The 12,246-nt window shown below is 41.9% G+C and overlaps 2 protein-coding genes across 3 annotated transcripts in view; one reads left to right on the top strand and one right to left on the bottom strand.

The window, feature by feature from the left end:
• LOC106821270 (grpE protein homolog 1, mitochondrial-like) overlaps positions 1–745 on the bottom strand; it is a 7,366-nt gene extending 6,621 nt beyond the window's left edge. Inside the window, exon 1 of one of the 2 annotated variants that reach the window (XR_001395713.1) lies at positions 536–611. Coding sequence is in view for 1 of the 2 variants with exons in the window: in XM_014826011.1 (XP_014681497.1) it covers positions 536–675 (140 nt within the window). In the remaining variant the exon portion in view is untranslated. Of the gene's footprint in view, positions 1–535 lie in introns of both variants that reach the window. The other variant, XM_014826011.1, reaches the window with a different exon arrangement.
• A 226-nt stretch (positions 746–971) lies between these two features.
• Positions 972–6,624, top strand: LOC106821261 (trans-1,2-dihydrobenzene-1,2-diol dehydrogenase-like). Its single transcript, XM_014825993.1, has 6 exons — positions 972–1,086; positions 3,628–3,741; positions 4,024–4,135; positions 4,255–4,668; positions 4,886–5,010; positions 5,465–6,624. The coding sequence occupies exons 2-6, from the start codon at positions 3,652–3,654 to the stop codon at positions 5,723–5,725; spliced, it is 1,002 nt and encodes a 333-aa protein (XP_014681479.1). The 5' UTR covers positions 972–1,086; positions 3,628–3,651; the 3' UTR covers positions 5,726–6,624.
• The last annotated feature ends 5,622 nt before the right edge of the window (positions 6,625–12,246 follow it).

The following is a 12,246-nucleotide window of genomic DNA, read 5'->3' as shown; positions in this document are numbered from 1 at the left end:
ACAGTAATTGGTCACGTGACGCTCCATTCATGTCCATCAATGAAGAGGGCGGGGCTTATTGTCATTACGGAGATGCCAAAATGCAACATAAGGACGTAGCGCAGTGCGCTAAACGGCGTGTTATTTTCGTTTTTGTGCCAAACTCTATCGTAGGAAACCGTTCTAGCCTAGCAGAATGCCCTAGTTCCTGAGATCGGCAATTTGGTACTGTGACGGGTTCCCACCTATAAAAATTCCAAATGGAGGTGCGGCGTAGGCTGTGATTGGAGGCCACAGTGTCAATCCTAGGCCTAGGGTCGCCTCGACATAATGGCCGCATCACGTCCAGTGATCTTATAGTGATTGTCTTATATTAGTGAGGTTATCTAGACCATTAAAAGGCAGTATCCCTAGGCCTACTCTTAGTCTATGAATATGACTATAAGTATAACTATAAGTATAAACACCTTTTAATTACATAATTAATACAGTGTTACACGTGCACAGGAGTTACAATTGCGGAATCCTAGTGTAGTGGTTAAATTGTCATAACTACCTGTATGGTGTTATTCCTATCCTAGATCTATTGGCACAGTGATGCTTGTAAGCATGGAGTGGTAACCGAGTAAAACGTATGCTCGAATTGGTTTTTAATGCAAGCGCAACACACATGCGAATGGTTTGTAGCGACGCCATCTTCGATTCTACAGCACGTTCAGAATAAATACAATCCAAAGGGGGAACATCACGTGATCTAACAGCAAAAGCAAACCTCTAAACCAAACCCAACTAAAACTAATACACAACCTAATCCTGGCTATGTCCTTCACTCTAATTTGTATTTACAATCAAACACAGTTGTGAGTTACTATGTTATTCATCTCTTTTTTTATAATATGCCCTCGCTCGATTGTATTATTGGAAGCGTTATATCGGATCTGCTATACTCCCATAAATTTTTGCGTTTCGTGGATTCGTACGTTTGGTATCTGACATGGACACTCGCAGCCAGGGCCTGCAAACCTCCCAAAGTTATACTGCCCTCAAAAAGAGGGAGTCCGTATAGTAGTCTGAAGTTCAAAATTAAAGATTTGCTGAAAAAATACTGTAATTCCGCGATGCCGTGCTCTGGAACGAACTAGTTATAGCGGTTACAGCTCCAAGAAACGGTATTGCTAGGGTTACAATCACTGATCTCTATAATATAATCATAGAGATCATAGATTATATTATAGAGATCAGTGGTTACAATCCGTCGCACAGCCTGGTCGGGCTATAGCGGTTACAGCTCGCTAGTCCGACGGCCCAATGGGGACTAGTGGACTAGTAGCTTTCGGACTAGTGGGTTTTCGGACTAGTGGGCTTTCGGACTATTGGGCCGTCGGACTAGCGAGCAGTCACCAGTTATAGCAGAATTTTCAGGGAGTCACATGGACTCCTGCATAATTTAATATAATATAGATACAATAATGTAACCCAAACACAGGATAGGGAGGAGGGGGCCTATCCTGTACGTGTTTGGGTTACATTATTGTATCTAAATAATATATGTCAAATTAGGGAATCCGACAGTAAATCAGGGAGTATTTGACTCCGGACTCGCGTTAATATGTATGGAACTTTAGCAAATCTGAATGGTACAGTTTGCTTCTCCAATCCCTCAAGGATACAAAGGGCTATACTTGTAACATGTTCGACGTTGTACATCTTATCAAAGTCCATAAAAATCATCCATCTAAACGTTACACAGTTCACATCTTTTCCAATGCTTAAATTGCAGGGTAGTTTTGGAAATTATTTGTGTGTATTTAATTTGGAGTTGTTGAGGATGCCGGATTGATATGGGTGACGAGGATTCATGTTTGAGGATGAGCGGAGGAGAGGAGAATTAGCTAGAGGAAGGGCAAAGGTAGAGGAGGAGACAAGGGAGTGAGTTTGGACCAGATGGATGAGGAGAAGAAGGTAAAGGAAGCGAAGAAAGTGGGACAGCTTAAATAATAGGGAAGGGCAAGCTGGCAGTAGTCGGTGGGAGTAGTAGAGGGTGGGAAAGTAAAGAAGGTAAAGTGGAGGATGTGTGAGGTGGGAACAGAGGAGAATGCATAGAAAGGTAACAGGGAAAACAGGAAAAGAAAGAGGGTGGAGAAATTTGGCGAGGTGGAGGAGTGTGAGAAATTGGAGTGGGAGTAACAGTAGATGTGGATAAGGTGAGAGAGGAATATGAGGGGGAGAAGGCTGAGAAGGAGATAAAGAAGAGGTTGAGGGGAGGCAGAGGGTAATAAAGAAGAGGTTGGGGAGGAGGAGGAAAAAGAGGTAGAAGATATGGAGTAGACCGAGAAGCTAGAAAAAGGGAAGAAGTCGGAGGAACTATAGAAGCGGGGTGAAGGTAAGTGATGAAGAGATGGAAAGAATGTGACAAAGCTGGAGGTGGGAAGGATGGTAGAGGAGGGTAGAGGGGAGATGAGGTAGATAAATGGAAGGAATTAGGTAGAAGGGGAGAGTAGGTGGAGAAGAGGAAGAAAGCAGAAGTGGGGAAACTAGACAAGGGAGGTGAGGGAGGCCACGGAGGGGAAGAAGTTGGAGGTGGTATGGGAGGTGGAGCAGGGGGAAAGTATATGAGGTAGTGCAGAGTGTAGAAGATCAGGAGCAGGCGCGGATTTAGGCCGGTTTGCACCAGTTTCCAGAAACCGGTCACAGGCCTCAAAATTCACCAGAATGCACCAAATATAGCCTAATTTTTTAAATATTCCGTCCCCGGACCCCCCTAGCTGCAGAAGAACATATTGAAACTGGTCACCCAAACCCTCTGGATCCGCCCCTGAGGAGGACATAAGAGGTGGTACAGGAGGGACTGTATGTGTGTGTGTGTGCGTGCGTGCGTGCGTGCGTGCGTGCGTGTGTGCGTGTGTGTGTTTACGTGTGTGTGGAAGGAGGGTGGTAGAGTAGAGAAAATCGGGAAGCAGGAGGAGTTTGATTAGGGGCAGAACATGGAGGAGAGTAGAGGGCGTAGATAAGGAGGCATATATGTGGAAGAGATGTAGCAGGGATATGAAGGAAGAAGGGTGTAAAGGAGGAGGAAGGTGTAGAACCAACCTACTATACTTCTTCCACTTGCTCTCTCTACCTACTCAGCTTTCTACCCCTCATCTACCAGCCTTTGTTGGTTTGGTGTATATTGCTTTACTGTAAAAAGTTTTGTTACGTCTGTGTATTTAGGTCCAGGGGCAAGAAATGTAATGTCACGTCACAGAGCTACAGACGGTTTTATATCGTTTACCATTAAAAAGTCATATTTGCTGATACAGATTCTTGAACCACAGCCTTTTTTCATATTATAATCCCTGTAGTTGGAAAGTGATAATTAATCTATGTATGATCACGGTTGTTTGTTCTTTGACAGTGGCTTGCTCCCATTGACCTAGATAATGCATATCGACTGCATATCTTGGTTGTAATTTTGGTTGGCTCACTCACTTTCTTATCGGTAATTAGCTTTGACTTGATATTGGCACTCATTTATATTCAGTGGTCTATAGTGTGTTAGTTTTGGCGCCTGTAGTACCGCAATCTGTGGAGTAGTGCATATAACCTGAAATATATGGTGTTGTATGACTAATATAATATGCTCTTGATATCATATACTAATTCCAGAGAGAAATCTAGTCCCTGAGTAAAATGGCATTACGATGGGGTATTGCAAGTGCTGGAGCCATTAGCCATGACTTTGTGTCTGCAGTCCAGCTGCTGCCAGCTGAGGACCACCAGGTTTAAATATATACATAGTTACAAGTTACCCCAAATTAGAATATCCACGGTCATGTAAAGGATATTAATATATGAGTAATCTTTCATTATAATAAATCATGAAAAGCAATTGGTAATTTATTATGGAATTTAATTAATTTAATGTGAATCACAATATGTTTAATATTCACATTTGATAATTGATCATAATACAAAATACTTGCAAGTATGTTGTGAACAATGACGAAATGCAGCATTAAATTCCAACACAAATATCACAAAACATTTTTATTAACATTATAGATTGTGGCTGTTGGAGCAAGGGGGATGGAAAGAGCCTCAGCGTTTGCAGATAAACACAAAATTCCTCAGGCATATGGCTCGTACGAAGATCTAGCCCATGATGTTAATGTTGGTACGCATGACCATGAATTCATATAGTTGATTTCTAGACATTTCATACCTTGTCTGACACATAATTATACCTCTATTACTATAATATTATAGCTAACAATCATATTCCCTTCTAAACAGATGTGGTGTACATCGGCAGCATTCATCCAGAACATGTCAAGCTGTGCATCCTATTCCTGAATGCCAGAAAACGAGTTTTGTGTGAGAAGCCGCTGACCTTAAGCTTGAGAGATACCCAACTCGTCTTGACAACTGCCAAAGAGAAAAAACTTTTTTTAATGGAAGGGATATGGAGCAGGTGTTTTCCAATCTATGATCATCTAAAGAATCACCTAGCTGAAAACAGAATAGGCAACGTTGTTGCACTGCGGGCATCCTTTGGTATTGCCTGCAAGGACGTTGAGAGAATCATGGAGAAGGAATTAGGTGGTGGAGCTACAATGGATTTGGGGATTTATCCTATACAGTTTGCTAACTGGGTATTTGGAGAAACTCCCCAGCGTGTAGTTGCTGCAGGACATCTTACCAGTACTGGTAAGTTCATACTTGAGGGTTTTCGTTTTCTACACAGATCGTTAGTTTACGATTCACAAAATATTAAAATTATTTTAATGTATCAGGACTTTTCTGGTCTCTTTAGATATATGCAGTGTGATTGTTGTGTTTAGTTAATGTATGCTAGATGAACTATGAGGTAGATGTTATTTAAGGTTTCATCTAGCAATAGAATTTCTTCTTTATCCTATTTTAGGTGTTGATGAGTCAGCAAGTATAACACTTCTGTACAGTAACAACAGAATTGCACAGCTTTTCACCTCAGTAGCGGTCCCCTTGGATAATGAAGCAGTCGTGTATGGAACGAACGGAACTATCACAGTAAGTATATGATTGCACAAGTCTAGGGTCACCTGAGAAGGTACCTACATATAGCAATAGTAAAATTTTAAATGTTCCCTTAATTTGTGGATGACTGCTGAAATTTATCATTGAGGAAAACATGAATCATGGTAATGGTGCAGAAATTGTAAGCAATATCTATTTTATCTTTTTTATTACCAATAACTGTTCATCAATTATCAAACTTGTGGCACAGAGCATAAGTGATTGAAAGGCATTCATAGGATTTTTCACTCTGGAGCCCAAGGTTCTGTTACTTTTTACAGTCTCTGTCTGATAGCATCGGATATACTCTTTTGTCTGTTAATATCAAAGTAAATCTTTTATATAGAGTTGCAAGTGTTGTGGCTGTGGTAATATGACAGAAAATGATGATTAATGTCTTTAAAAGTAGTGCCTAAAAGTCAACAAGTATTTATTTTTTACTTTCCAGATTATTCCTGTTCAGCATCCTACGAAAATGACCATACACCAGTACCTTCCAAATGGAGTCATTACTCTCGAAGATCCTGAAATGGATTCTGCAGTAAGCTTCAACTATACTAATGGTGCAGGCATGCGCTACGAAGCTGAACACGTACGGAAATGTGTTAATGAAGGTTTGTTAGAAAGTGACATTATGCCACACAAAGAAAGTGAAGCCATTGCAAAAATACTAGAAGATGTTGTTCAGGCTATTGGCGTATATTACTGAATATGTGGTGGCCAATGTGATTCATAAATGTGAAACCTAGCTTTTATCAGGTTTAACTATTTTGCTCCTGATATTGTAACCAGTAACGTCTCAAATTAAATGGCATGATAATGTAAAGTTTGCTATTGTGGTGGGGGTAATAAAGATATCTGTGATAATGATTGACATTGATATAAATAACTACCAGGGTTGTACCCAGTGAGGAGAGACAGGGGAGGGGGGCTGTTGCTCCCTTGACCAATATAGGTACCATTATGTCGTAAATGGCCAACAGCTAACTGTCCTTGGTCGTCTGCCCAGGGCACCAACTGTGTGTGGCTTCCCCCCCCCCAGACAAAACGAGTTAGCTACGTTCCTGATAAAAGATAGCTGTGCTAATGATTGACATCGATATAAATATTTACCGCTCCTGTTAAACATGCCATTTCTGAATATGATCATAAGTTATGCGTAATAACCCATAGGTAGACTAGGTCTAGTATTTTGTGAAGTTGTTGCCCTAGAATGTGAAAGACTTAGCAATATATATTTTTATGGCTGAGTTTACATTTATGTAATTTTTGTAAAATTATGTAGTCTGATTGTTCGGGCAACAGAGTTTTATGGACCTCAAAAATCGATGTTACCCTCAGCCTTCTTTTCTCGGGCAACATTGATTTTGTCATTCTAGAAATCTGCCTCCCAAATGCCCTCCCAGCATCTGACGTCATAATTATTTCTTACATTTCATACATATAATTGGAAAATGTATCTCATATAATTTATATGGTAAGGATAAAATGTGCATATACATGTTGGTTTTTGTTTAATACTTTAAAACTTAATCAGTATTTCAGTAAAGTAGATACTATAGTATATATATATATGTATATTTATATATATGTATATGTATATGTATATGTATATATGTATGTATGTATGTATGTATGTGGTGTGTGTGTGTGTGTTGTGTGTGTGTGGGTGTGTGTGTGTGTGTGTGTGTGTGTGCTGATGTGTGTGTGTGTGTGGTGTTGGTGTGTGTGATGTGTGTGTGTGTGTGTGAGTTGTGGTTGTGTGTTGTGTGTGTGTGTGTGTGTGTGTGTGCTGTGTGTGATGTGTGTGTGTGTGTGTGCTGTGTGTGTGTGTGTAGTGTGTGTGTGTGTGTGTGTGTGTGTGTGTGTGTGTGTGTGTGTAGTGTGTGTGACTGGTAACACGTGTGTAGTAATTGTGCGGTGTGTGATGTGTGTGTTGTGTGTGTGTGTGTGTGTGTGTGTGTGGTGTGTGTGTGTGTTGTGTGTTGCTGGTGTGTGTGGAGTGTGTGTGTGGTGTGGTGTGTGTGTGTGTGGGTGTGTGTGTGTGTGTGTGTGTGTGTGTGTGTGTGTGTGTGTGTGTGTGTGTGTGTGTGAATGTGTGTGTGGTGTGTGTGTGCTGTGTGTGATTGATGTGTGTGATGGTGTGTGTGTTAGTGTGTGCCTGTGTGTGTGTTGTGTGTGGATGTGTGAAAAAACACTAGCTGTGTGTGTGTGTGTGTGTTGTGTTCGTGAATGATGTGTGTGTGTGTGATGTGATTGTGACCGACGTGTGTGTTGTGTGATGTGTGGTGTGTGTGTGTGTGATGTGTGTGTTGTGTGTGTGTGTGTGTGTGTGTGTGTGGTGTGTGTTGTGGTGTGTGTGTGTGTGTGTGAATGTGTGTTGTGTTGTGTGTGTACCTGTGTTTGGGGTTTGGTGTGTGTGTGATGTGTGTCGTGGAATGGTGTGTGTGTGTGTGCAGTTGTGTGTGTTTTGAGTGTGTGTGTGTGTGTGTGTGTGTGTGTGTGTGTGTGTGTGGTGCTGTGTAGTGTGATGTGTGTGTTGTGTGTGTGTATCGTGTGTGATGATATTGTATGTATGTATGTATTGTATGTAACATATAGTTTATATATATATATATGCTATGTAGTGAAGTAGTTAGGGGGGAGCCAAAGGGGGCCTGCCCCGCCCTTTTGTTGCATCCGAAAGTTGGGAGAAACAAATAAGAAATCAGAAACTGTTCTACTTAAATGAGAATTGTCACATAGTCAAGGAATGAAGGCAAAGGTAATGTACTACAAGAGGGGCGGATTCAGACCGTATTTCCGATATTGGAATTGTCGGTTGAAGATATTCAAAGTGCCTTTGATTTTGTGCTAAAAAAATCAGAACAGGTTGATGAGAAATTTTTGCTATAACTTCTTTATTTGTTTCTTTTTCTTCTAAATTCATTGCGAGGCACTTGAAGGAATCAAACTTTTACATGGTAACAAAAGCTCGCATTTGGATATCCTGAAAAAGAAGTGGAAGCTGCTTGAATCACTCTGCATTAATTGGCTGGTATGCAAAGGCGACAGCAAATGAAGCAGAATAAATTCCATATGGTTTTTAGCGCTATTTGACTGTTTGACTAAATGTGTGCTCAAAATGGTGCTCATTGTTGTGCCCAGGGACCTTGAAAAAATTTTGAAAATTTTGGGGAGGCCCCCCACGACCCAAGCATTGTGTTCCGCGCTAACGGCGCCCATGGCATGTGGGTGGTGTGCCCTTTTTGAACAAAACAAAAAAAGAAAAAAGAAGACCAGGGGATGTGGCCCTTAAATTCTGGAAAAAATTTGTACTGTCTAGATTCGAGCCATGCATCCGCCCCTGAAAGTGCCTCAATACCATCTCTGCTATCTACATGGTTCAAATTTCTGGGGAGGACCCATGGAGGAGGCTGTTTTCAGCCCTTCGGAATCCTAGATGCAGCCAGAGCAGACAAGTTACTTAATCATGGCGGCAGCAGAGACAAACGAACAAAATGTCACTTGCATGGCGCCAAAACAAGAGATATACGAGGCTCAGACGGTGGACAGCGCTGTGAGGGTGGGAGATCGACCGGGGGCGGAGAACCAGGTAAAATGAAGTCGTCACTGTGCCGACAGTTTCGTGTTTTGCCCCCCCCCCCCCTGTTAAAATCGGGGCGACGCCCCTGTATAATATTATCCTTAAATGAAACAGTAAAGGGGCTATGCTAAATTAGAAAAGATAACGTGTTGGATAGCACGAAGCATTAACAGTAAATGACGAATAGCGAACAAGATGTCATATTAAAAGCTTTAGCTTTGATATGTTTTTCGTCTTTCTATTGATATAATTTGAAATATAAAATAACAACGACGCTTTGGTTCTGACGTTGTCACTTGAAGTCCATTTGAATTTTCACTTTTGCCAGGCGAATGTATTTTGGTCTGATTAATAATTTCTTCTATTTCGTTAACTTTTGAAATTAAACATGAAAGTGTCGCCTGTTTTCAATAGTTAATTATTCGCCGAAGGCTAAGTCGTACAACTTTGAATTGGTTGTAACAAACGATCGAGAACACACAAAAGACCAGACCCCCACAAAAACAAACCAAAGCCTCAGAAAAACCGTCCCGACCCGGGTACCGCTCACAATATACACTTGGCATGATCTGCACTTATGTAGTTTCGATGTGCATCACAACCTGGCAGTCTCTGTAGATATAGCAGTTATATGACCGACCTGTAGCTAAGGCCGAATTCAATTGGCTCGCCTAAATCATTGAGACAACTTCATAGCTGAATAATATAGATAGAAAAGAGAAGTTATACAAAGAATAGTGAATACTGCTAAGCTTGGTTTTGATCATCGATTACGTTTAGTTTCACCCTGTGCAACAGTCAAAAAAGTTTTAAAAGCAGGAGACTAGGTTTCTTGTCCAAATTAAACTTAACATCCAGCACTCCTTATTTGCTCTAAAATGGTTTTTAATGTCTTCGCGACGGACATATTATCCCCCAGCTATTCATTTTATGTCAGCATGTTTCACTTTATTCGCCTCGTGCAATATCGTCTACGCTATAACATGTACAAAGCGTACGGCACCGATTCCCTATCCTTTTGACGTCTTAATGATACACCAGATTGTATACGTACCTCCTACCATGCCCATGTATTCCTTTTTGACAAAGTTTGACGATTCTGAGGCATCAGGTACCGGTTATTGGAACATTTAAACACGAATTTGACTGCGACCTTTCTCAGACTAATAATTACAGCATTACGCGAATGCCCACGCGCGCGTACATCGTACACGCGCGCGCACACAACACACACACAACAACAACCACACACAACACACAACACACCGACCAACCCACACCAGACGAACACACACACAAAAACACAACACCACACCCTTGCTCCCCTCTGCTCCTACTCACTTTCTCTACTCATCTTGCAATAACAGGGGCGATAATACAGGGGGGGGGGGTTATTTAGGGTTCGTGGTGACCTCGCCGTCCTGGTGTTGGGGCGGTGTGTGAGTAGAGTAAATAAAACAGAAAAGTACTAGTTCTAAACCTAGTAAAAATGTGTTGGGACTACAGTTAGTTTAACTGGGTCTTTACTCGAGTTAATTGAGAGATCTATACAAATAAAGGTAATTGTGTGATACTAAGTTACTGGTAAACTACTAACAGGTGTCAACTAGTCAAATTTAATGGGCAAAGTACCCTTTTTTTAAGATAAAGACTCATTGATGGTTTGTAAACTACTGAAACACTCTACTACTGTAACAGTTTTAGTTAACACTATAATTTCAGAGTCACAGGTCATCATCCTAGTATCTAGATTGGATGGATCACACCACGGAGATAATTAGTCATAATTCCCAACACCAGAGACGAGTTTGTTACAAATCTCATTTTATTTTATTGATGTTAATATTGTTATGGTGATATACACTGTTTTTTGTATGAATTCAACAAACAATTGAAGTGAACTAGATGCCAGGAAATAGCATCTAAGCATGTTAAACACCCAAAAAAAATTGGCCGGACTCTCCCCCCACTCAGCGCTTCGCGGCTCGGGGCGAAGCTTCGCATCGCCATTTTGTAACCCGGCCCCCTCTGCCCAACCTCTGGATACGGCCCTGCATAAAGACAATCATGTTTAACAGTGATCCGTTTTATAAAATCTTGAGACTGGGGAAGCTAGAGTAGGCCTAACTACTAAAAAGAGTCTCTTCCCGCCCCCCTCTCTCTCTCTCTCTCTTTGTGTGTGCGTGTGCGTGTGTGTGCGTGTGTGTGCGTGTGTGTGCGCGCGCGTGTGTGCGTTCTCTCTGTTATCCACATATCTCTCCCCTCTCTCTCTTTCCTATCACTCTATCTCTCTCGCTCCTTTTCTCACTGTCTCTCGCGTCTCACGTACACACGCGCACGCACACGCACCCACGCGTACACGCACACAAACTCCTCTCTCTTTCTCTGTCTCTCACTCTTTGTCACCTATGCATGAAGACAAGCATCCTCAGCAAAGTTTGATTAATTTTTAAAGTCAGGTGACGCCGGGGAACCCAATGCAACTACTGAAAAGAGGAGAAGATGGGGAGAAAATGAGTGAGTCATTCTCGCAATTCATTCCATCTCTCTCCCTCTCGCTCTTCCCCCCCCCCCCTCTCTCCCGTATCTCTTCTCTAAGCCCACGGCTTTATACTCTGATAGCGGTGTGCAAGCGCCACCTATAAGCAGTTTTGACACTTGTTCTGACATAGAAGACTGAGAACGATATGTACAATATATTCTGTTCCCACATAGCAGAGCATCAAAGACATCAAAGGTACCCAGCGTTGGCCAGGGAAACGGGAGGCTGCTAGATTCCCAAACCGGTTTCTGCATCTCTCTCTTCCTCACTTTCTTTTCCTCCCTTCCGTTCTCCCCCGCGCCTCTGTATTTCCCTAGTTATTATTATGGGTTGGGCAAGTGCATCTTATGTTCTACATGCTTTAGATAAGCAATGCGAGATAAGCATATTAGATAAGCAATGCGACTTACGTGCGCGTGCCTGTAGGTGAGACGCTCCTCTGTATATGGAAGCGAAAACGATATTGACGGCGCTAAAGTTGAGCCGGCAGGAAATCCAAAGTGACTGAGACCTGTAGCAGAAGCGTGCGCGCAGTGGAGTGAAAAGTTCGGGTAACGAAGCTAGTATATATGTATTTTGGCCGTGTAACTTGTATAGATTAACGAAGAATGGCCCATTATTCAGTGGCTACGCCCCTGTAAAGTGGGCACCGCAAAAGGTTCCCATGTAGGTACATCATTAAAATATTACCTGTAACACAAATTACACATCATCACTACCGCCGCCGTCATCGCCGCCACCACCGCTACCCTGTAGTGACTATAAACCGGATGAAGAACAGCAAGTGAGAAGGGAAGGTGAGAGGCTGGAGTGGGATTCGTCAAGATGCCAGCGAGGAGTGTGGGTACGTGACATCGAGTAGCTATAGGCTTTATTGTCATCTCATGCAGGCGAGGAGAGGGTCGACACGTTAGAGCGTGGGTTCCATCATTATATATATGATCAGGAGTGAATAATAATAAAATAATAATAAAAAGAATAATAGAATAATAATCTATTATGTGATATTATATCTATTATTATATGATGAATGCATACTTAGTTCGTCATCACTATACCTTGATAACCTACGCGCACACGCACGAACGCACGCACGCACGCA

Source organism: Priapulus caudatus, unplaced genomic scaffold, assembly GCF_000485595.1.
Source record: "Priapulus caudatus unplaced genomic scaffold, Priapulus_caudatus-5.0.1 Scaffold66, whole genome shotgun sequence".
NCBI lineage: Eukaryota > Metazoa > Priapulida > Priapulimorpha > Priapulimorphida > Priapulidae > Priapulus > Priapulus caudatus.
The sequence above is the reverse complement of the archived record's forward strand: the minus strand, read 5'-3'. Positions and strand labels throughout refer to the sequence as shown.